The 25757-nt window shown below is 41.8% G+C and overlaps 2 protein-coding genes across 22 annotated transcripts in view; one reads left to right on the forward strand and one right to left on the reverse strand.

The window, feature by feature from the left end:
- Positions 1-24719, reverse strand: part of LOC147911399 (uncharacterized) — a 92049-nt gene extending 67330 nt beyond the window's left edge. For 4 of the 6 annotated variants that reach the window (XR_015551090.1, XR_015551089.1, XM_087428123.1 and 1 more), the window contains exon 1: positions 24372-24708. Coding sequence is in view for 3 of the 6 variants with exons in the window: in XM_087428123.1 (XP_087284249.1) it covers positions 24372-24459 (88 nt within the window). In the remaining 3 variants the exon portion in view is untranslated. Of the gene's footprint in view, positions 1-24371 lie in introns of all 6 variants that reach the window. The other 2 variants (XR_015551088.1, XM_087428122.1) reach the window with 2 other exon arrangements.
- A 4-nt stretch (positions 24720-24723) lies between these two features.
- The window catches only part of LOC147911402 (olfactory receptor 2Z1-like), a 67244-nt gene continuing 66210 nt past the window's right edge, over positions 24724-25757 (forward strand). For all 16 annotated transcript variants that reach the window (XR_015551082.1, XR_015551087.1, XR_015551084.1 and 13 more), the window contains exon 1: positions 24724-24871. The gene's annotated coding sequence lies outside the window, so the exon portion shown is untranslated. The remainder of the gene's footprint in view (positions 24872-25757) is intronic.

A 25757-nucleotide genomic window follows, 5' to 3' on the forward strand; every position in this document is an offset into this window, starting at 1 on the left:
GCACTCAGGTTCCTTTCCTTCTTTCTATCTGAAATTATATTATTCAGTTGTAAGTTTTTATAAAATGCATAATGAATATGCTAATCTGCAGGTAACTTTCAACAGACTCTAATTTTACTAGGAAAACTGTGTAGCTAAAAAAGTGGTTACCCGGGGCAGCCCCATGGCTTAGCGGTTAAGTGCAGGCACTCCGCTACTGGCAGCCCAGGTTGGGATCCTGAGCGCGCACCTACGCACCACTTCTCCGGCCATGCTGAGGCCGCATCCCACATACAGCAACTAGAAGGATGTGCAACTATGACATACAACTATCTACTGGGGCTTTGGGGAATAAAAAGGAGGAGGATTGGCAATAGATGTTAGCTCAGAGCCAGTCTTCCTCAGCAAAAAAAAGAGGAGGATTAGCACAGATGTTAGCTCAGGGCTGATCTTCCTCACAAAAAAAAAAAAGAGAGAGAAGATATCGGTAGGGCTTTTAGACATTTGTAAAGACTTTGACTTTTATGTTAAGCAAAATGGGAAGCTTTGGAAGTTTGGAAAAGAGAAGTGGCATGATCTGACTTACTCTTCAAAAGGATCCCTAGCTGCTGTGTTGAGCATAGACTGGGGAGGGAGGCGGGGATGCAGAAGATGAGTTAAGAGGCTATTGTAGTAATCCAGATAAAAGATTAAGATGGTTTAAAAGTAGTGAAAGGTTTTTGGATTTGTGATGTCTTTTGAAGGTGAATTCTAAAAGAATTATTAATAGATTGAATGTAGGTATAAAAAAAAGAAAAATCAATGATTACTCCAAATTACAAACTCCTTATTGGAAAGCAGCATTCCAAAATAATTAAATTCAGCACTTGTTAAATAAGAGCATCTTTTGAGATAATAATAACAACAACAATAATAGCTGTACTAGTCAGGAAGGTCTAGGTTATGCTTCTATGAGAAAAAAAGAAAAGAAAGGAAGAAAAGAAAAATCTCAGATAAAAGTCAATTTGTTCTTTTACGCAAAGTTCACTGCAGGTTCAGGAGTGATTCTAAGGCAGCTGTGTTCCATGGACTTTCCAGTGATCCAGTTTACTTTGATGTGTTGGCTCTTTCATCTCCACTTGAGGCCTCCTCCATGACCAGTAGGTAAAGAAAGATGAAGAGTTATGAATGGGCTTTTCACTACCTCTGCCTGAAAGTGATGTGTATCACTTTTGCTCACATTTCATTCACCAAATCTAGTGGCACAGCTCTACCCAACAGCAAGGAAGCCGAGCAGTAGTATTCCATGTGTCAGGAAGGGGATAAGAATGTATAATACTACAAGCTAGCTTTGTCTACTGCATTAGTTAACATTGTCCAGCATTTTCCATATGACAGGCTATGCTACGATCCACAAATAAAGACTTCCAGTGATACGTTCTCAGTGGTTTCTGCTTTGGAGTGGCACTTAGGCATGTCCGCTCTGGGCTCATTATCCCAGATCCTAACAGATCTGGTTTCTAATCCACCGTGACCTGGATTTAACAATGCTCTGGGAAAACTCAACTACTCCCAGAATGTACATGCAATAAGGAAACAGGGATTACGTCTACTGGTTTCCACCTTCATCTGGGGGTCACAGCATACCCTGGGGATAGGATTATCATTCCCAAATAAACAAGCCACAGTTTAGCAGAGTCCGTGCTTAGGCATAAACGTTCATGAACTCTGTTCTTCCAATGTTTGGATATCAAATTTCTTGTTTTCTGAAGTTGATGCTGTGTCTGAAAAGATTAATTACCAAGGTGTCTAGGAGTTAGCCCTACCCTGGGGCATCCTCCAACTTCATAAATGTTACTCCCGGCCAACGAGCAGTTAACTTTTATACCTAGTAGGATTGAAAGAAACCCAGGGCACCCAACATGGCACCATATGTAATGAGGATTCCTGTAATAAGGACTGAATTGAGGCCCGGTATCTATGTTATGTTGCCTCTCCTTTCCCTCAGGTCACTCATCTCAGACCAAAACACAAGTGTTCATCCCAAATACAAACTTAGAAATTCAAGAGACTGTTAAAACCACTTTTGACACCTTAACATCTTTGAAGGGCATCCCTCTATGTTAACTATCCCAGAGCCATGCTGCAATTCTAAGTGGTGGTGGACAGGTTAATTCTGACCAACAATTTATCTTTTATTCAAGGCCATGCTCAGCCCTAGACATTATAACCCTTTGGTCCTCCTTGGTACGCCAAACATACTCAGCTCAAGTTCAGTTTTTAGAAAATAGAGACTCAGTGTAAAGATGGAAAAATTTTTATTATCTTAGGAGCAAATGTGACAATTCCTTTCATTGAGAGAAAGCTATTTTTATTGGGAAAATACTTTTCTTAAAGCTGAGTATAACAGCTGGGATCCTGAAAGTCTGGGTATCAGCTAGCATGAAATCTTAAGAGTAAGGGAAAAGTAACTCTCTATAATAGAAGCAGAGGAATTTGAGTTTCTGGGGAACATTTGAGAAGGGAAAAGGGAAGTGAGCAAAGTTGATGGATATATATACGAGAGAAGGGCCAGAGAGAGAAAACCCCTCTGGCACAATATCTGAGAAAGAACTTAGGAAATCAACAGTGTCTTACAAGAATATGAGCTGTGGTATGCAAACTGTTCCTCCTTGTCCCCTACAATAGCTCAAATAAAGTCTATATTTCTCACTAATATTTTAGTATGAGTCGATTTTTGTATGGAAGAACTGAGTTCTGCATCTCAGATTAGACAAAGTAAAATAAAGTAAGTATCTGAGAATGCAGTAGGCAAAAGGAAAAGGCATTTCCTGTTGACATCTTCATTACATCCTTTTTTTTTTTTTTTGATGAGGAAGATGGCCCCCAAGCTAACATCTGTGCCAATCTTCCTCTATGTTGTATGTGGGACGCCGCCACAGCATGGCTTGTTGAGCAGTGTGTAGGTCCGTGCCTGGGATCTGAACCAGTGAACCCTGGGCCACCAAAGTGGAGCCTGTGAACTTAACCATTATGCCACCAGGCCGGCCCCCTTCATTACATCTCAAGACCTCTATATGCAGATTCTCCTCACCATTGTCCACCAGATGGACCATGTGAAACTTGTTTTAGGAGAAATCCTCTAATCTTATTACCAGCCAGTGGTTTTGAGGGGAAATAAAAAACGTTATTTAAGAGAGGAGTTAACAGTAGAGACCAAGAGAAATTCACTAGAGCTTTTTTTAATGAAATTTTCCTACCTGACTGTGGTCATAATCCAATATTCTTTGAAATGGCTGACTATCTCAACAAGTTTGGCAGATACTGTCTAGATGCCCACAAACCCATATCTCTTCCTGAGCACACAGACAGTATTGCCCAGCATCTGTTGCAATTGAACGTGTGATAAGACTGAATTCTAGCCAATGGAATATGGGCATAAAGGACATGCGCCACCTCCAGCCTGACATAAAAACTTCCCTCTTAGGGTCTTTAATCTGCCACCTGATTGGAGAGGTCTTGGAGGACCTAGAATAGGGCACAGCCTAGGTCCTTGAAAAAATACTTGGAAGGCCTCCCAACCAGGGCCACCTACATGGGACTGTTGTGAGAGCAAGAAATAAACTTAATACATTAAGCTACTAAAATTTGGTGTTTATCTGTTGGAGCAGCTAGCATTACAACTTAACTAATACAAAGAATCACAGTTTTCACTACAAGGAAAGATTCGTATCTTTTCTCTGACACTTAAAATCATAGAATTTTAGACTTGAGTGAAATAAGAAATCACCTAGTCCAACCTATGTTCTGCATATAGGGAACCCCGAGTTTGTCCATAATTCTTCATGAACTCTCTTCTAAGTAGGGTTACTAACTTCTTGCTTCGTTTCCCACATCCTTCCACCATTCCCAGACTGGGTTTGGGTGTACCTTCCCCAAATATGATAATCTTAACTGCTCAGGAATGGTGCTTGTTTTTAGGTTACTCCTAAGTGTCCACGGAAACTCAGAAGCAAACTCCATGAGGTTACAAATAACAACTGTTCAAGGTGCTAATATTGTTCTGGATGAAGTTATACTCCAAACATTTGTGTAAGCATAAAAACAAGGTCCAATACTCTTCTTCCAGATGAGCTATATCCAGGAATTTAATACTTAGGACATTTGTTCGTAGTTATTGTGATGTTCCGTGATTTTACCTTGGAAGTTTTTTTTGTTTTTTCTTTCTGCTGAATGCATCTTCTACATTATGATTACTCTGTTACTTCAAAACAAACTCCCACATATCTGCCACTGATGAAAACTCTAGAATCAGTTTTGATCTTTGGCAAGCCAAGATTCTTGTAAAAGCATTTTTTCAATACTGGCTATTTATCTACTATTGTAAATATGTAATTTATTTTCTATATCACCAACATTTAGTCTCTATTTAGGAATCTTAGTTCAGTGCTTAACATCAGCAGCACTATTATGTGACCTGCTTGATGAAATACTATTTGGGGGTAAATATTCCCAGACCACCTTAGGGCATTCTGCGAATATGTTCTATTCTTCGTTTTCCAAGCAGTTCATATTTCACCTTCAGGGACTCATTCGTTCACTTCCATTGTGCAAAAATGTCTTTATACCTTATATTCCATTGCTACAGTAAAAGTTTATATTACAGTAGTTAGTATGCAACAAAGTATATATTAAGCAAATGGCATATTAGATATTTTATTCAAATGTCAAAGTAAAACTTTGTCATTTAAACAGCTCATAACAATAGCAACAAATTTCATCTTGTGTATATTTTCCAGATTTATGTCCCATTACAGAGTCAGTAATTCCTTCACAAGCCGTGGAGCATCAAAATAGGTCTCTAATAATTGAAACATTTTTAGCCTTCCTGCTTTGTAGTAACAATTGCCATTTGATGTTTTCCAGCATATTTTATTTTCTTCCTTCCAAGATAGATTTCCTTATTCTGACAAGACAGTGACTGAATTCTCATCATCTTTTAAAAATTACAATCAGGATGTTTCATAAAACTCATGTTTAATGTTATTATCTAGAAATCCATTTGATGAATTTTATTTTATTATAGTGTGGGGGTTTGTTTTCTTTTTTGAATGTTTGAAAATCTTCAACCCAGTTGGAAGCACATACCGTTAGCCTGATAAAATATTGGGTTTTTGTTTTCAGAATAAACAAATACTATTTCTAACTGTGTGCCATCAAAATAGCTTCCCATTGTATTATCTTTTTACATACAATATCTATTAGAGAAAATTTTCTAATGCTTCTTCCTTCTTAGTGTCTCATGTATTATTCTGTTTTTCCTCTTTCCATTGACACATCCTCGTGGGCTAGGTACTGATGCCTTTAGATCAGCATGACTACCATAGATTCCTAATTGATCTCTCTCTTTAAAATCTCCAGTCTCTTCTGTACATAATGGCCTTATTATTTTTCCCAAAATTATTCCATTAGATCATTTTCTTATTCAATAACTTGCAATTGTTGGCCAAAGTAGTAATTTCTTTGTCTGTCAATCATATCTAACTCATTTTTGTAACCCTGGCTCCTAAAACCAAGTATTTCTATACTAGATAATTCTTTTTTATGAATGGCTCCAAAACTATTTCACATAGGTCCCAGAGGAGTACATAGCAGAAAGCAAGTAATACTGTAAGGGAAAAAGAAAGCCAAGAAAAATAACGTGCAATGAATTCTTATCATATGATCTTATATATTTCCCTCAAACAGCCTGTGAGCTAGAAATCATTATTCTCATTTCATAGATGAGAAACTGAGGCTACATAGTTATGACCAAGGGCACACAGCTTCAAAGTAGCAAGTCAAGAGTCAAAGACGGGTCTGACTACAAAAACTTTCTGCCTCTTTCTCTTGCCTCAGGTGGTGCTATCTATGTTTTGAATCAAGAGTATTAGTTTCTCAGCTGAGAGGGAGGGGGGAATTCTATGATAGGAAGAGGGAACAGTATGAACAGATAGACACTCATATACATGGGGCATTTGGGAAAATTGAGTTGTCAACTATTAGAGCATAGTTCCACCACCACTTCCGTTGGTGGATCAGGTAGACAGATTAGAGAACCTACCAGTGGTTTGGAGCAGGACTTGTGGTAGAGGGTGGAATTACCAAGCAGTTAGCCATGACAATTTGTATGTTACCAGAGGTGTTCTGGAGCAAGATGGAGCTATCCGCTCTCTTCCTCAAAGGTATCCACTATTCTAACTTCTACAATTTAGTTTCTGATGTTTATATTAGTGGAATCATGCAGCTGTATTATTGGACGTCTGGTTTCTTTCAGTCAATATTATATTTCTGAGATTCATCCCTACTGTGTATGTAGCTATAGATTATGTTCACTTTCACTGCTGAATGGTACTCTATTTCATGAATATGCCACTCATTATTTATTTATTTTTTTAATTACTATTTTACTGTGGTGATAATACTTAACACAAATCTATCCTCTTAACAGATTTTAAATGTACAATACACTGTAATTGACTAAAGATACAATGTTATACAGCAGATCTCCAGAGCTTATTCACCTTACTTATCTGAAACTTGAAGCCTGTTGATTAATAATTCCCCACTTCCCTCTCCAGCCAGCCTCTGGTAAACCACCATTCCAGTTTTTGACTTTATGCATTTAACTATTTTAGATAAGTCCTGTAAGTAGAATCATGTAATACTTGTCTTTCTGTATCTGGTTTATTTCACTTGGCATAATGTCCCCAAGTTCCATCCATGTTGTCACATATTGCAAGATTTCCTTCTTTATTAAGGCTGAACAGTGTTCCAGCATATGTATATACCACATTTTCTTTTTATTTATCCATTCTATATCTATCTGGGTTGCTTCCAGTTTGTAGCCATAATAAATAATACTGTTATGAATTTCCAGTGCAGTTTTGATGTGCATGTCTGTATTTCTGTTGGGTGTACACCTGAGACTGAAATTGCTGTTCACTGAGTGTGTATATGTTTTAGTAGATAATATCATTTTTCCAAAGTTGTTGTATCAATTATACTCCTACCAAATGCATATGAGAGTTGCAGATCAACATCAACAGTTAGTATCCAAATACACATCAACTTTTGATATCGATATTTTTAACTTAAACCATCCTGATCACTGGGTAACGTTTAATCACTGTAGTTTAACTTTCTTTTATTCATTTATTTTTTTTGTGCAGAAGATGGGCCCTGAGCTAACATCTGCCAATCCTCCTCTTTTTGCTGCGGAAGACTGGCCGTGAGCTAACATCCATGCCCATCTTCCTCCACTTTATATGGGACGCCGCCACAGCATGGGTTGCCAAGCGGTGCATCGGTGCGCACCCGAGATCTGAACCGCCGAACCCCAGGCTGCCGCAGCGGAGCGCCCGCACTTAACCACTTGCGCCACCAGGCCGGCCCCTGTTGTTTAACTTTCATTTCTCTGTTGACTAATGAATGATGTTGAGTATCTTTTAATATATTTATCTATCATTTGTATATCATATTTTATGATATACCTATTCGTTTCTTATCCATTCTTCTATTGTTATCTGTCATTAATTTGTAGGGTTTCTTTGTTATACACATTGCAAACGTCTTTTCCTGTCGGTTGCTTGCCTTTTCACTGTCTTAATGGTATCTTGCGATGAACAGAAGTTCTTAATTTTAATATTGTCCACTATGTCAATATTTGCCAATATTTTCCTTTCTAGTTAGTGTAATACTAGTGTTTTTTGTAATACTAATTAAGAAATATTAGCCTATAGATGTGGGATGATAAATAAGAGGTGTCTCTAACAATCGGGAATCAATTAAGGACAGGATCAAAGCAGGCACAGAAAGGGAACAAGGGAGCAGAGACAGATCATGAACCTTTAGGTTCACGGTGTGTGGGTGTGTTGGGATGACTTAAGGCTACGGAATTGAGACGGACACTACCTCTTACTCAGGTCTTCCCTGCCAAACAGGACTCAGTCTAAGTTTCTTTGGAATGACCTAAGAAACAGCTGGCATGCATTTAGGGGCTTGCTATGAGAGGCTGGGTTGCAGCACACCAGACTGCCAGGGCACTGCTTTCCCTATGTACTCTGTTTCCCCACCTGAAGATGTAGGGCCTAGAGGAAGAGCAGTGTGTATGTCAGCCAGGCTTGGCATGAAGGAATAAAAGATAACGTAAACGAGCAGGGGTAAATACAGACAGGAACACCAAATTCAATGAACGAATAATACTAATTCAATGACTGATCTTGAAGAACTTTGTGAATTGTTCTCAAACAGGTACAAGTGCTAATGCCTATAATATAGGAAGAGCCATCCGGTGTTTCCCATGTGGTCTGTCTGCCTTGACGTTTGGTATATAGATTTCTACATACTTTATATTGTTTCTCGCATATTAGAGTATATTATTCAGTTTTTCCTGTTTTAAGAGTCAAATCTGCTTCTGAAAAAAGACAGGAAGGGGAGAGAAATTTGTTTGGTTAATTGAAAAAAATCAAGAAGTTCATGATTTCAGGCATGACTAGATCCAGGGAATCAAAGACAAATAATTGGGTCTCAGTCTCTCTCTCTCTCTCAGTCTTTCTCTCTGTCTCTGAAGTGTGTGTATATTAGCAAAAGCATATATTGAGGCAGTGTACAATAGTGGTAATGAACACAGGTTCTAGATCCAGACTGCATAGTTTCAAATCTCAGCTAACATTAACTTTGAAACTTTGGGCAAGACATTTAGCCTTATTTACCTCATCTTTAGATTGGGGATGATAAATGTCAACCCTGCCTCTAAGGGTTATTGTAGGACTAAATGATTAATTGTGTGGTTAATTAACACATAGTAATTGCTCAATTAATATTATCTAACCATATCTTGATTCTATTTTCCTCTGCATTAACTTCAGTCTCAGGATCTCCTTAGACAGGATCTCCACATATGGTAGCAAAACTGCTACCAGCAGCTCAAGATTTTTTTTTTTTATAATTTTATTTATTTATTTATTTTTCCCCAAAAGCCCCAGTAGATAGTTGTATGTCATAGTTGCACATCCTTCTAGTTGCTGTATGTGGGACGCAGCCTCAGCATGGCCGGAGAAGCGGTGCGTTGGTGCGCGCCCGGGATCCGAACCCGAGCTGCCAGCAGTGGAGCGCGCGCACCCAACCACTAAGCCACGGGCCGGCCCTCAAGACTTTTACTATTAAGTTTAAATCTGTTGTAAAGAGAGATTTCCTATCCCCGATCATTCCAACATATAGCTCAGAAATGAGTTTTGTGCCTTTGATATTCCTGTCTTCTATTGTGTAGTTATCCATGACCCAAGCACTGTGGCGAGGCTAATGTGGTTCTCTGACTGGATCAAATAATCACTCCTGGATCAAAGCTGGTGGGATCAGTCCCAATCTAGCAACGTGGCTTGACAATGGAAGAGGGGCAATGCCCTCAAAAAAGCTGACGCCTTTACCTTAAGAAAAAAGAACGTACTGGCTAAGCTAAAACCCCAAGTGTACAAGAACAGAGGGCATCGTGTAGGTTTTCTTGAGCAGCTCATCCAGCTATCAATCAGAGGTTTGTTCTTAGAGGGGCAGGAAACAGGGAAGCAAGGATGGAAGCTGTGATGGCAATGAATGTTGTGATTAGCTCAATGGGTAGAGCTATACACTCTTGGAAAATTCCACTGTGGTGAATTATGACTTGCATCTCTATACTATGTAACAATGGAAATGATCTTCTAGAACATGGTTGGTGCAGTAATTGGTCTAAGATGGTGGGTGATGGACTAGTGGATATGGAGATGGATAACTCTGAGTAGTGACTGCTGGAAGGCATGAGGAAAAAACGGCTCAATGGTAGGATATCAGTGTTAGGTAGTTTTTCTTATTAAATCATATGACAATGACCAAGGGAATTGGAGATTCAGTCAAGAGAACGAAGTCTGCCATTTTGGTGAGTGCATCTACCAAGACTGCGATATAATCTTTGGAAAGATGCAAATATCTTATGAAATCTAGGGTGATAGTTTCTCAGAGGGGCTGGGAGTCAGGGTGAATGAAGCAAGTCTTCCAGGATTTTCTGATCCCAAAGAAGTAGGTAACTAGGTGGTGCTATAGCGTAGGGCATTGTGTTGGAAGAGGGAGTACGTGAAATTTCTAAGAGCAACATGAGTATAAGGGCACAATGAAGACTCATGTTTGTATTTCCTCATTTGAATCATGGGGCAGGGTATTTTTGTCTAGTTTAGGACCTGACAGGGGCTCTGTCTGGCTCACTACCAGACACTAAAAGGCATAATCTCCACTTGTTGTTTCTGCCTAACTGTCTCAGTTATTGCCAATTATGGCCAACTAGTGGACTCGCAGTCTGGGCCAGCTTCCCAGTCAGTGCTCTCTTGAGCTCCTCTTGGTTTAAGCCATAAATGTGGGCTACTTTCAGTCCAGTTGCTGCTAGAAGAACCAAAATTCTACATCTACACTCTCCAAAACAGAAGTGCTAAATTATTTTGTTAGGGTAGGTTGGACACTTCAGACATAGCCTAGAAGATGGCCAGAAACCCCCACATAATTCCCCAATGGGGACTGCCAGGTTATCTGAATAAAATTAACCATTTATCTATGCATAGTTAGCAAGAAACTAAAAATGTCACTTTTTTAGATTCCATATTCATGCATTCCAAAATATTTATTGAGCACCTATTACGTGCCAGGAACCTTTTTAGGTGCTGGGAATGTTACTGTGAGTGCAGCAGATAGAAATCACTGCCCTCATCTAGCTCACATTCTAGTAGGGTAAGGCAGACATTAAACAAAATAAGGAAAACATACAGTAAGGAAGAAATGTCATAATGTCTGAGATTTTCTTTAAAATACACCAGAAAAAAAAGTAATGGGGGTATAGATTAAATAAGATTGGTAAAATATTGATAATTATTGAAACTTAGTGATGGGAACATGGGGATTCATTATACCATTCATACACACACACACACACACGCACTTATTCATTTGTAAGAAAAGCTATATAGAAAATGAAAGCAGAATAGGAGAATAAGGAGTGGTTGGGGTACGATTATAAGCAGAGTGGTCAGGATAGGCCTGCTGAAAGGTAACATCTGAGCAAAGATCATATGGATAGGGTTACTCACTCGTCTCAGATACATAATGACAATGAGGTCTTTTCATTTTCTACAACCTATCTGATCTTCCTTGTGAGCCCCTACCCTTTTGGGAAGTAAGGAAGAAAAAAATCTACATTTCATCCAACCCAGGAAAACCTCAGCCTAATCTACTTGTTGCCTCAAAGATGTAGGATGGGACAAACTGACGCGGCGGTGTGGAGACACAAACCTCTATCATCTATAGTGAACACAACCTTGTCAGTTAGCTATAACAGGTCTAAGGTACCCAAGTATCTTCGAAGGCTGCAAGTCTGTACATTTTTATGCCTAACCCAAGTTTATTATTTTTATGTTCTCATCTTTCTTGCACAAGATCCCTCTCCCTAATTGCTCCCCAGTTTTTGCTCAAGGTGACACTAACTAGATCACAGGTTGCTCTCCACTGTTTAACAGTTACTTCACTTTCTTATTAAAATATCCTTATGATAAGGAGGGATTCCATTGCTCAAGCCATCAGGCGTGAGGCCTGTACAGTGTAATGTCAACGATAGCCTGTCCTTTGGTCAAACTCCACTGTGGCTTTAGCTCATCCTATGCTTATCAGCTTAAGAATGTAAACATTCTGCAGTTGCCTCATCTGTATTTCTCACAATGTCTTGGTGACCTTATACTTTCCCCTGAATTCAGTGACTTCATACAGTCTGCTTTTTATAGCCTACATCAATACAATTCCATTCTCCTATAAAAGATATTTTGCCTCTGATCAATTCTACTCAACACCAAGAATTGGAAGACTGATCCTTCAGATCTTCTCCCTAAGCACTGCCCCGGACCCCCGCCTACCCCCTTGAGAAGCCGACTTAACCTCTCTCCTTTTTCTGTCTCATTCAATCCTCCCTTTTGAACACCCTAGGCTAGTAATTTTTTTTAAACTTAGATCACAGTTTAGTGTGTTGTGAATAGAGTATTAAAAAGAAATGCAATTGTAGCGGATAGAGTATATCAAAATGCATTGCAAGTAATACGAGTAAATTTTTTGTGTTTGCTTCAGGTATAAAATACATATACTGAATATTATCCATACATGTGAACTGGGTCACAACACAATGTTTCCTATTGTAGTTAGTGGTGCTTTGAAAGCCCAGAAGCTATCAGGGCTCACTTTTGATATGTTAAATGCAAGTAAAAGGAGTTTAGGAAAAGCTTTTCACTCTCCATGTTTGCAGGACAATTACCTTCCTAGAGAGGTCAGGAAAGTCTGCTTTTGAGTCTAAAGCTCATCAAAGTCCTTTTTGGTGTAGCTTCTTTCGTGTAATAGCCTCTGGCTCCCTTGTGTAATAAGCCTCAAGACCAGGGCAAGGAAGGCTGCAAAGAAGCACTAAGTTGTATCAGTGTAATATTGTACATATCACCCTATTGAACATGCCAATCATAAGTCTTGGGCTTCCATATAGATTTGCAGTTGCTTAAGCAACAAAGGCAATTTTTCTTATTGACCCCAAGACATGTTTGAGGAGATAAAGCAATGATGGCTTGCAGATCCCTGAAATAGCTGTGGCAGGAGATGCTGGTACCTGCAGGACAGGCAGTTTCTCTCTTTAACAAACGAGTTCTGCCAGGTAGGTAAGCATAAATATTGTGGTCAGCAGTCCCCTCCCTTATCTTTGGCCTTTAACAGATGCACTTATCCCATTAGAAAGTAAGGATTTTTGTTGACAGCTATGACATTAGTAGCCAGAACAACATCTAGCATATAATGTACACTCAAAAAATATTTGTTGAAAAAACTGCTGTTTGAAGTGTATTTTTGCATATATTTTTAAGAAAAGTATGTTCCTAGAATGAACAGTTGCAGCAAAATGTCCATTGTCCCCACATAGGGATTGGGTGTTAGGCTGCCTGGGCTGCAGACCATTGGGCATTAGAATGGCTACGGTGACCACATTACCAGCAGAGGTCCAGAATAGAGAAAGCCAGGTCAGAATCCCAAGATTCAAGATTTAAGAGCCAGAATTTACATATAAAAGTCAAGTTTTTAGTAATCTGAAGAGATGGAATGAGGACTCAGGGTATGTATAAGAAATGGACAGAAACAGAGAAGTGGGGACCAGACCGGTTTCTGCAAACACCAGTGGGTGGTTTCTTTTATAGGCCAACAGGTAAGTGGCACAGGGGGAGATAGATGATGAAGAGGTGCCATGTTGAAAGAGAAAATGGGAAGATGGTTAGAGAAATAAAACCGGATACGTAGGTGGGCTTTTGCGCGAAAAAAGGAAAAAAGTGAGGGCCTGAATAAAGCAGAGGAAAAAATAGATTTTAGACACATTTCTGATTAGAACTTTCAAGACTTAGTGATCAACTGTTAGTATGATATGAAGGAAGAAAAACAATGATTAAGGTAATTTATTTGGGGGAACTGGGAATACAGTGACTGTATTAAAAAGAGATAGAGACTCTATGGGGAGTGGTTTTGTTCCCCCATAAACTCATTACCTTTATGAGTTTAGTTTTGGACACAATAAATTTGAAGTTTCTGCAGAAAAGTCAAGTTGAGAGGTCAAAGAGACGTTTGGAAATTCTCATCTAGATCTCAGAAAAGAGGTTAGAGATGGAGCTAAAGATTTAGGAATCCATTTGTGTATAAGTGCTAATTAATTTCATAGGACTAACTTGAATGCAAAGATTGCTTGTGGGCTCATATAGAGAAAAGAGAGTCAATGATGAGGTAGTCTAAAATTTAGGGGTAAATGGAAGAAGTGAGAGGAAAACAGATAAAATAGGATTGGTGGTATCTTCCAAGAAGATGAATTTGACAGCTAAGCCTTGTTTTCTTGTCCTTTCTCCATGATTATGCCACATGTGATAGCCAAAATTAATGAGCTCTTTCAAATTTCTTCCTTTCTCTCCCCTATTTCCATATACACATATAAGCTGGGATCCCAGCAGACACTCTGAGATTCTGAGATCCGCACGTAGGAGGTTTGTTAGGGGGCAGGAGGATACTCTTTGGAACAAGTTGTGTGAGAGGTAAGAGAAGTAGGATTGGCTAGAGGGAGAAGTTGAACTGTGGTGTAGTGGGAACAGAGGCCTCAGTGACCCATGGGAGCTCTGAAGCCCCTTCAGAGAAGCTCTGAATTAAGGCAAGGGTGCCAAACCTCTGCATCCCAACATCGACACAAGGGGTGTAAATTTGAAGGTGGTAGCTTCTTTAAGTCAAGATAATTTCCAGAGAAGAATGTAGCTATGAGCAGTCAGCAGCCCACACTCTAGGCAGATGTGGGCACAAATGTCTCAGTCCTTAAGAGGCTGGAATCTGGGTGTCACGGCACAGCATCCCCTACAGATTCGCATTTATATCTTTACATGGGTGCGTGTGTGTGTGTGTGTGTGTGTGTGTGTGTGTGTATTTGGTGATTCTCTGGTTTGTCAGTAGCCTATTATAAACAAATGATGACTGATGACAGGTATTCTGGTGACAGAACAAATATACTGGTCAACTCACTGACTGCACCTGCTGCTGTTGCTGAAGCCGCTAGTAAGAACAATCTTCCAACTCCTGTCCTAGAGGCAGAGAGCATAAACTGGGGTGGGAAAAACAAGGCTGAGGGAGCTCGTCTCTTCCCTGAGAGAAACAGTCACTAAAAATGTGTCTCCTATGCTTCCGATCTTTACAGTTTCCTCATACTGCAGCACTAGAACGGGAACTACACCATATTATTTAGAGCTAAATAATAACAAATACAATTTTTGCCAGAAATTTTCAAAGCTATCAAAGTTCTTGCTAAGAATAATTTTAACAGACATATAGATGTCTCTATAATGTGCTGTAAGTAATATTTTTTTTTTTTGTGAGGAAGATCAGCCCTGAGCTAACATCCATGCCAATCCTCTTCTTTTTTTTTGCTGAGGAAGACTGGCCTTGGGCTAAGATCTGTGCCCATCTCCCTCCACCTGATACGGGACGCCACCACAGCATGGCCTGACAAGCTGTGCGTCAGTGCGCGCCTGGGATCCGAACCTGGGCCGCCAGCAGCAGAGCACACGCACTTAACTGCTATGCCACGGGGCCGGCCCCTGTAAGTAATTATTTTTATAGGTCATCCAAACTTAATACTATCGTACAAGGCAAACCTAAGAGTTTTATGCTTATATATTTCTGGGTTGTCTCAAATCCTCTTTGTAAAGATTTCAGATGTATATAAATATTAACATATTAATAGAAAAATAGTTAATTAAAACTAGGTAATGGAATCAGGAGAATGTATCAGATTTATTTGTGAATAAATGTAAATTAATGATTTTTGAATTGTTTTTGTATTAAGTAATTCTGAGGGGGTAAACCTGACCTTATTCAAGCCTCAATTTCTTCAGATCTCTTCTGAATCCACTACGAAGTTTATAACGTGTCCATTTCACAGATATATTAAAGCAATGGTTGGTTGGGGTGGGGTGGCGGGGCTAAGGACAAAATTAAACAGACTCTGCCATCAAGTGGCTAGGTAATCTTGGATACATCACGTAAGCTCTTCAGGTTTTCATTTTCTTATCTGTAAAATGAGGAGGTTAGACGATTACTAAGGACCCTTCATGCTCTAAGGGACATATCAGAGGGATAAATAGTTCGTCAGCAATGAGTTCAAACAGCATGTAGCACATGTTACTGAAGGAAGTGTTTTTAAAGTAGAATTATAGGATTTTGCCTGTGAAATATATATAAGCTATAGAATTCCTGAAAGTAGTCTATGACTGCCCTCTCCTGTTAATTATATGGTGAGGAGAAGAAATAAACCAAATACAAAGGGTTTTTATTTTAAACTAACTGATAAGATTCCTACCACCCCGTCCAACAAATATCCATTTACTCAGAAAGGAGGAAATATGTTAAAATAACACATTCATGTGAGTTTGATCAAACATCGCACATTTTTACAGCTATGAGAAAGCCCATGGCTATCACTGCATTAAGAAATTGACCCAAGGAAATAATACGCAACATATGAGGCATCATCAATTCATGCCATTAAACGTAAGTGTGATGCTTAAAAGCGTAAAAGCATTTTAAATGCCATAAAGCAGCAGAGCTGATCTAGTTGTTATTTTGCCTCCAAAAAAGCAGCAAGAAAGTGTCTATCATCTGCTTGCCCAAATCTCCAAGTTCAATGACGTACCCAAATGTCTCTAATGTCTCTTGACAACTAATGCTGCTGTTAGGTATTTGATTTAAATTTCCTTTGTTTTTATTCTATATTTTTGGTTGTTGTTGTTGTTGTTTTATTCTGAGCATCAGAAATCAGCATTTTAAAATTGCAACATGAATTCCCATACTTCTACACTCAAAATACAACTATTTCATTCATGCAACAACTTTTTTTTAATTGAGATATAACTCACTTACCATAAACTTCACTCTTTTAAAGTATATAATTCAGTGTTTTTTATCATAGTCACAAGGGACAACTATTTATTGAATGCCTACTATGTGCCAGGTTTCTGTTCAATTTGATTTTCATGTAGTAGAAGTCAGAGTTTTCAAATTATAACGTGAACACTCCTTACCTTTGCCAGAAAAACCAGGTACTGTTGGAATAATTCTTGGTTCCTGACCAGAGACAAATTTAGACAATGAGGAAAATGGAATATGCTGAGAAAGCAGGAAGTGAGATAGGGTTTGGAGAACTAGATCAGAACTGTCCCACTGTCAATGAACCTCATCACATGTGGCATTTGGGGCATGGATAGTCCCTGGTAGAATGTGGGGGCCTGGTTACTAAAACTTTCACCAGTTGTGACTTGGGAGATTATTCTGATGCAGAGGAATGCCCTATGTGGGGCAAAATACAGGCAGTTCAAAAGTGTGTGTATGTGTATGAACAATGGATACAAGCTATTATTGGCTGGCCATTAGGTTAGATGGTTAAACCTGAGAGCAGTTAACAAACAAGTGAAAACTCACTACTTCACTAGTTGTGAAGCTACTAAAGCAGGCCAGACGGCTTGTTTAGTAGCTGCCATAGAAGCCCTTAACTCCTGCCCTGGGAAAACAGAAAAAGCTTGAATACCAGACTCAGAACTTAATTATCAAGAAGCTTCAAAAACAATTGAAGCCAGGCCGGCCTGGTGGCTTAGCGGTTAAGTGCGCGTGCTCCGCTACTGGCGGCCCGGGTTTGGATCCAGGGCGCGCACCGATGCACCGCTTCTCCGGCTATGCTGAGGCTGTGTCCCACATACAGCAACTAGAAGGATGTGCAACCATGACATACAACTATCTACTGGTGCTTTGAGGAAGAAAAAAAATGGAGGAGGATTGGCAATAGATGTTAGCTCAGAGCTGGTCTTCCCCAGCAAAAACGAGGAGGATTAGCACGGATGTTAGCTCAGGGCTGATCTCCCTCACACACACACACAAAAAAAATTGAAGCCAAAGATAGGTAACTTGTTGGAAAACTTGGGACACCGACACATGGGATGGGGACAGCTGGATGGATGCCCGCAAAGATTCTGGCTCCTGAGACTCCTCTGAACACTGAGAGCCTGCAGAGGTTGCCCACCTTTCTTACTAAAAGCTAACACTCCTCCCACGCAGAAAGCCACTACAGCGAGTGCTTCTGAATAAAGCAACAGAGAGCCCTCTCAGAAACTTACCCCACCTCCTCTCATGGCAGTCACGCCAATAACTAGGGTTAAGTCACAGCATAATCTACATGGGAATGTGCTAGGCCTGATCTATACCCCAAAGAAGCTGCCAGAATGAGTCAGCATATATTGGCAGGAAAAAGGGAAGTTTTTAGGACTGGATTTTGAGGGTGCCTAGTCAAGAGACCTAGCACATAAGATTGGATAATGGTGAGCTTATTGACTTGGAGGCACTCTTGAGATATGGGATTTAACACCATGGCAGGCCCCAGGGGATGGCGCAAACTCCCCGTTAGGATGGTTCCTAGAAGTCTGGAGAAAGTAATAGCCTGTGCTGAGAGATCCTGAAATGCTTAAATTGCCATGGCAGTCAGTGGAGGGCGGGATTAAAAACCTCAAGGGGAGTGGGCAGGCTGGAGTGCATATATTATGTGAGGCCAGAAGCCCTTAGGGAAGATTATGGGAGGGGCCAGAGGATACATCATTCACCAAGGCCTTCAGTAAGAGAGACATCCTGGTAAAAGAGACACCACCCTCACCACCAAGTTCAGTGACAGTTCACCTCTGAGGGCCAGGGCTCACAGTAGGAGACGCTATCACAGAGCTTGGCTTATTAATAGCAATGGGAATGATGGGGCCCAGAAGCATAGAAGATCCAGGAGGCAGAACTTAATGCCAGAAGTCAGAGTAGTCACAATTATCAGAATGACTGGCAAAATCAGAGTGATAGCCAAGGGAGCTTGACCTAGAAAGAGTTGTGGAGATGTTTTATAGAACCCAGTGCTCCTAGGGGAAAAATAAATGGGCAGGGAATAAAGGTACTACCTAATATATGTAATCAAAGAAAGCAAGAGTGGATGAGGGTGGTCACTACAATAAAAAGTGTCACGATCTCTTGTCCAGTTTCCAGATCTGAGTCAATTTTCAGACCCAGAACCTACTGACTATAAAGGTGGCCAAGTCCTGGAGGAAAGGACCCCACAACTCTATGGCAAGTATATACTGTAATAATTCTTCTAGTCCTTCCTCAAAGGGACCTACGCCATTTTCTCAGGTGACTGCACACTGAGAAAGGGGGAATATCTAGACATTTCAGGAAAAATTAGACACAGGATCTGAGTTGACATTGATACTTAGAGACCCAGATTATCATCTTGGTCTCCTCATTAAGAGTAGGAACATATAGAAGCCAGGCAATAAATGGCCAAATCCTGGCTCAGAGTAGGTACACTGGGTCCATGGAAACACCTAGTGGTCATTTCCTCAGTCCCTGAAGGTTACAACTGTGAGTAACATACTTGGCAGTTGGAGTAATCCCCACTTTGGGTTTTAGCTCCTGAAGTAAGAGCTGTTACAGTGGGGAAGGCCAAGTAGAAGTCTTGGAAATTGACACCCAGCCTGCTTCAGACAAAATAAACCAAAAAACAATGTATCATATTTTGGGTGTGCATGGCAGAGATTAGCGCCACTCTTAAGGATCACAAGAATGCCTGGGTGGAGGTCTGTGATGGTTAATTTTCTGTGTCAACTTGACTGGGCCACAGGGTGCCTGGACATTTGGTTAAACACTTTGGGTGTGTCTGTGAGAGAGTTTCTGGATGAGATTAATATTTGAATTGGTAGACTGAGCAGACTGTCCTCCCCAAGGTGGGTGGGCCTCACCCACTCTGTTGAAGGCCTGAATAGAACAAAAAGGCTGAGTAAGGGAGAATTTGCTTTCTCCTCTTGTCTTCAAGAGGGGACATCAGTCTTCTGCCTTTGGACTCAGACGTGGACTGGAACTTATACCATCAGCTCTCCTGGTTCTCAAGTCTTTAGACTGGGACTGAAACTATACCATAGGCTCTCCTGGGTCTCCAGCTTACTGACCATAGATCTTTGGACTTCTCAGTCTCTATAACTGCAGGAGCCAGTTCCTTGTAATAAATTTCTTTTTATATATACCCTATTGGTTCTGTTTCTCTGGAGAACCCTAATACATGGTCCCTATCATATCTCCATTTAATTCACCTCTCTGCCCCCTGCAAAAACTGGATGAATTCTGGAGAATGACCCTAGACTACTGCAAGCCCAACCAAGTAATAGCCCTGATTGCAGGTGTCAGACTCAACCTGTCTCTTTAGTAGAGCATATTACTATGGCTTCAGTCTCACAATTTGGGGTAAAGCAAACTGAGCACAGAACCTTCTGGATGTTTATGCTATTTTCTTTCTTTCTTTTCTTTCTTTTTTTTTTTTTGCTGGGAAAGATTCATCCTGAGCTAACATCTGTCACCAATCCTCTTTTTTTTTCCCCCTCTCCCAAAGCCCCAGTACATAGTTGTATATTGTAGTGGTAAGTCCTTCTACTTTTTCTGTGTAAGCCACCACCACAGCGCGGCTACAGACAGACAAGTGGTCTGATTCCAGCCCCGGGAACTGAACCCAGACTGTCGAAGGGGAGCGCACTGAACTTTAACCACTAGACCATCAGGGCTGGCTCTCCTTCTTTCTTTCTTTGTTTATTTCTTTCTTTTTTTTTTTTTTTTTTACAGCTGTCTCATCCACACCTCATTTATCTGAATATTTTTAGCTAGTTATCTTTCAGTTTTTCAAAAGCATTCCACAAAATTTTCACAGAAAAAACTGTTTACCTTCTTAGTTCATCAATTTACATAATTTTTTTCAATTACATAATTGCAATAACAAGTACAACTAGAATTAACAGGCTTAAGAACAAACACATAATCTCTTAAAATATACAATTCAACTCACAGGAGCAAAAATGTATGTTGCACTAGAGTAGCTTGCCACCTGTAAGCAGTTAGAGATTCCACATACCAACGACAGCAGTGTGTTTTAGAGATGGAATGGGGAGGGTCGGTCATTCATTCTAAGGAGTTATAGTGGATTTAAGATTAAATGGAGCTCAGTTGTAAGTGTTTACACTCAGAAAGGACAAGATTCTCCTCTCCTTCTCCCCAGCCCTGTGTGTTTGTATGTGTCTACTGGGGCGGGGGGGCGGCGATGGTAGAGAAATGTACTTTTGCTCTTTTGTTCTTGTCAACGTTAGACAGATCTGATCTTATCATTTCCCTGCTCCCAAACCACCATCAGTCCCCACTGCCTTCAAGACAAATAAAAACTCCTTAAAAGTGGTGTATAAGGCCCTTCACCACCTCAGACTCCCTATCTTTTCAGTCATATATCTACCTCGTGCCATTTCCCCCACCAACCCTCCTCTCATGCCGAACCAGAGGAGATCATGCTCTTTCACTTACCCATGACCTTGCCACTCAGACTAGAATGAATTTTTCCTTCTTTTTAGGGTGACTACATAATTTGCTGTCCAAACTGGTACACATTTGAGAATGAAAGGGGACACTAACCAGATGGGACAATGGGAAAACAGATACAAACTGGGGTAGTTCTGTGTAAACAGGCCTATGGTCACCGTGCTCATTGTAGGCCCATTGATTTCCTCATTTCTGTGATCTCAGTGCCTAACACTCAGTGGGTGCTCCAAAAATCTTAGTTGAAATTGATCACATATTCTACGACCTTCCCCTATTGTTGTTGTTATTTTCCTCTCCAACCTTGGTCACCACTAATACATATAGAAACTTTGTGTGAATTACAATATGTGCCCTTTCTTCCTAGCAGACTACACAGCAAGTGGACACAAGCTGGGTTTCAGCCACCACTTTCCCTCACATGGGCATTTTTGTATAGTGAGAAAAGTACTCAATGTGTCTCCAACTATTTATCCTGTATAAAAATTAAGTGGTTGTGGAAGATACTGAAGCACTCTACTAAAATATATGTCAGATGACATTTGAAATCTGGATGAGAAAAGATGCCAAATGAAATTTGTAATAAGAAGAGCAAAGTATCAAACATTTATCTGGAATTTTACGCAGAGTGAACATAAGAGGACTGTGAAAATCTATTCAGGAGTAATAAATTTGCTTCACATTGAAACAGGGAAATATTTTACAAGTGGAACACAGGGCCATAATATTATTCAGAGAAAGCGTACTATCAATATCAATCTAAGAAAAAGAAAAAATGATATTCTTATCACTCGGAAATGGGCTATGATAACCTTATGTATAAAAGGTCTATTTTATTTTAAGAAACCTATCTTAAAAAACAAGCATCCAGTACTTTTTTGGTTGTTCAATACTTTCATAGTACCTACATTTAAAGATACTAGCCATTAGGCACTTAAAACAACAAAAACAACTTCAAACGTCTTGTCCTTTAAGAACCTGCCTTTCCTTTTAAATCTATCTATGTATCCCACTCCTCTATTACCATTCTTTACATCTAGAACACCACATATTTTTTTTTTTTAAAGATTTTATTTATTTATTTTTTTCCCCCCAAAGCCACAGTTGATAGTTGTATGTCATAGTTGCACATCCTTCTAGTTGCTGTATGTGGGACGCGGCCTCAGCATGGCCAGAGAAGCAGTGCCTCTGTGTGCGCCCGGGATCCGAACCCGGGCCGCCAGCAGCGGAGCGCTCGCACTCAACCGCCAAGCCATGGGGCCGGCCCCCTAGAACACCACATATTTTAATTTTTAAGTTGCTTGTATTAAAACAGTAATTAAAGAAATAATTTTTTAAAATGGACTCAATTTAAAATTCTAATCTCCATTAGGTTCGTTTTGAAAAAGTCTAAATAATTAAAGTTCATTAAGAAATCAAATAGTTTTGAAAGGCTAACAGTTAAAAAGTCCTGTGCCTTGTCTCTCTTCTCTCCATCTCTCTTCTCTCCATCTCTGGTCCCTGTTTCCCAGAGGCAAACACTTTTCAGCTATGAAAGCTGTTTCTTCTGTCAGCAAGCTCCATCTTTATTTGAGGCTCTTTTGTTGCTGGTTACAAGCAAGGCTTAGTTTTAGGCTAAGTTGTTACATAGAATAGATCCTCCTCATTCATTAGCACCCTTACCAAACCACAACCCCCACCCACTGAGATTTCACTAAAAGATACTACCTAGTTTGCCATCCTTTATAGCCGGGTTTCTCAACAATGGCATTATTGTCATTTTGGGCCAGATAATTCTCTGTTGTGGGGGGCTGTCCAGTGCATTGTAGCATCTTTAGCAGTATCCCTGGCCTCTGCCCAATACTTGTCAGTAGCAGCCCCCACCCAATTCATTGTGACAACCACAAATGTTTCCAGATCCTTGCCAAATATCCCCTGAGGTGCAAAATCTCCACCCACCACTGCCCTGTTAATAACCACTATTTTCTAAATAAATATTCTGGCCTCTCCACACTTCATCTAAACCAAATGTCATGAGTCAATGCAGTGTTAATACAATGATGTCCATAGTTTTTCAATACTAATGGCACGTTAGAATCATCTTTTTAAAAGGGGAGCTTTGAAAGAACGCATATGCCAAGGCCCCACCTTAGAACAATGGAATGAAATCTCTTAAGGTAAGTCTTGAGCATTTTTCTTTTTCTTTTTTTTGGTGAAGAAGATTAGCTCTGAGCTAACATCTGCTGCCAATCTTCCTCTTTTTGCTAAGGAAGATTAGCCGTGAGCTAACAGCTGCGCCCATCTTCCCCTATTTTTGTACACAGTTTGCCACCACAGCATGACTTGATGAGCAGTGCATAGGTCCGCAGCCAGGACCTGAACCTGCGAACCCCAGGCCGCCAAGGCAGACTGCGCGAACTTAACCATTACACCACCAGGCCGGCCCCTTGAGCATTTTTATTTTAAAGTTCCTTAGGTAATTCTAAACTTCGGCACAGCTGAGAACTACCTTCTTAACATATTACTCTTCCCAGGAATATATGCTTTCAAATAGATTTCTACCAAGACTTTTCAAACATTAGTAGAGCATGAGGCATGTATCTGGGGAGTAAAAGACTCACAGAAATTCTCAAACTACACCAATTAAGTGTCTATAGCCCATAATTATAAACAGTGATATCTAGTGTTCAGTTCCCGATTGGGAAAAAAAAAGGTATATGTGTTAATTCTTACAGCTAACTCTAATATATTCAACCTCTCTTTCAAAGGGATATTTCCCATTGTCTTTGAAACACCTTAAATCTGTCACCTAAACAAACAAAAATCCACAAGCCCCCCAAAAAAACAAACAGAAAAATTCATATTCACTCTCAAGTCAAAGTCAAACTGTCTGAGAGAGAAATTTAGACTCACTGATTCCATTTCTTCATTTATCACATCCCACTCCAATCTGGCTTCTGGTCCTATTATTCCAACAAAATAGTTCTTGCTAAGGTAAATGACCCTTATGTTACTAAATCTAATGGATATTATTCAGGCCTTAGTTCACGTGACTTCTCAACAGCATTGGACACTACTCACCACTCCTTCCTTGAATCATTTATGCCTTTGTCTTCCATTGCACAACACCCATCTGATATCTGCAACTCCTTAGCCAGCTCATCTTCCTCTACCTAGCCAAAAATTAATTTAAATTCTTCATTGCACACTCCTAGGTTGTCTGCTAAGTCTATTTCATGTATACTCAAGACTTTAATTTCTCCCTACATACTTAACAGTTAGTTTTCAGTCTAGATCTTACTTCTCAGCTCTAGACTTCTATCCAAAAGCCTCTTGGATGATTCAAAGGCATCAGAAACTCAGTAAGTCCTACACCAATGATCTCCACACCTACTCATCTCCAAACATATTACCTTTCAAATGGATGTCATCAATCAGCTCCATTCCATTCCATGGTATGTACAGCTTCCCTCCTCCTCCTAACCTTGAATCCAATTGCATCAACAAATCCCTCCTCGCGCCCAGTGGGGAAGGGGAGCGAGCAGGCAGCTTACGTCGCGCGGGAGGCGGCGGCTACGACGGAGACGGCTGCGCTTGCTCTCTCGCGTTATGGCGGCTGCCGGGAGCCCACAGGCGGCGGGAGCGGGAGCGCGCACGTGGCTGCGGCAGCGAGGACGACGACGGCTCGTTCCTTCTCGCTCTGGCTGCCCTCGCCGTTGGTGCTTCAGTAAGGAATGGATCGTTGGATCCGCTCCGCAGGGGTCGCGCGTGGGAGCCGCGGGCCGGGGCTTCCCCTCCCCCCTCCCCCTCACGGACTCCTGCTTACCCCGAGACGCCCGGAGCCCGAGGACTCACCCGACGGCGGAGACCTGAGTGGGCTCCCTCCGCCCCCGCGAAGCCTGCACGGCCGCCGGTAAGAAAGGGGGCGGCGGGCGGGTCAGGACGTGGCGGGGAGGCCGGGAGCCGGCCGGGCGGAGGGCGGGGGCGGGGGCGCCGGGCGAAGGCCGGGGCGGCTCTGCGAGGGCCGGCGGCGGCGGCGGCCGGGGCGCGTGAGTGGCGAGCGCAGGCGGCGCCGCGGAGCGCGTCCTAGCTCCGGCGGGCGGCGGAGCCCGGGCCTCCTCGGCGTGGGCACGGCTGGGCCGCGAGGGCGGAGGGCGGAGGGCGGGGGCGGGGGCGCCGGGCGAAGGCCGGGGCGGCTCTGCGAGGGCCGGCGGCGGCGGCGGGCGGGCTCGGCGCGCGGGGGGCGCGTGAGTGGCGAGCGCAGGCGGCTCCGCGGAGCGCGTCCTAGCGCCGGCGGGCGGCGGAGCCCGGGCCTCCTCGGCGTGGGCACGGCTGGGCCGCAAGGGCGGAGCCGCGGAGCACGAGCGGCGAGCGCTTGGCCGGCGCGTCGCCCCCGCCGCGACCCGGCCTCCCGGCACGTGGGGGGCGGCGGCGAGGGGGAGGGGGCGGCGGCCCAGGCGAGCCCGGGAGGGCGCGGAGCGGGGCCGCGGGAAGTGTGAGGCGGGAAGAGAGACTCAGGGACCGGCATGGAGGCCCTGGGAGGGACGGGGGTGGCAGTGTGCGTCCGGCCGGGAGACTGACTGGAGCGAAGCTGCGATGGACAGAGGAGGGAGGAGGAAGGTTTCCAGCCTCCTTTCGAGCACCGCTTCGGAAACTCAGCAGGAGCAGAGCAACTGTTCAAGGACCGGGCACAGGGGAGGAGGGTTGGGGAGGTTTGACTTCATTGTTAAGACGCGGGAAAGGCTGGAGAGAGCTGCGTGCGCCTGGAGCTTCAGAACTTAGGGCTGTGAGAAGGGCCT

This window comes from Ceratotherium simum, unplaced genomic scaffold, assembly GCF_057802395.1.
Source record: "Ceratotherium simum simum isolate JZ-2026a unplaced genomic scaffold, ASM5780239v1 HiC_scaffold_43, whole genome shotgun sequence".
Classification (NCBI taxonomy): domain Eukaryota; kingdom Metazoa; phylum Chordata; class Mammalia; order Perissodactyla; family Rhinocerotidae; genus Ceratotherium; species Ceratotherium simum.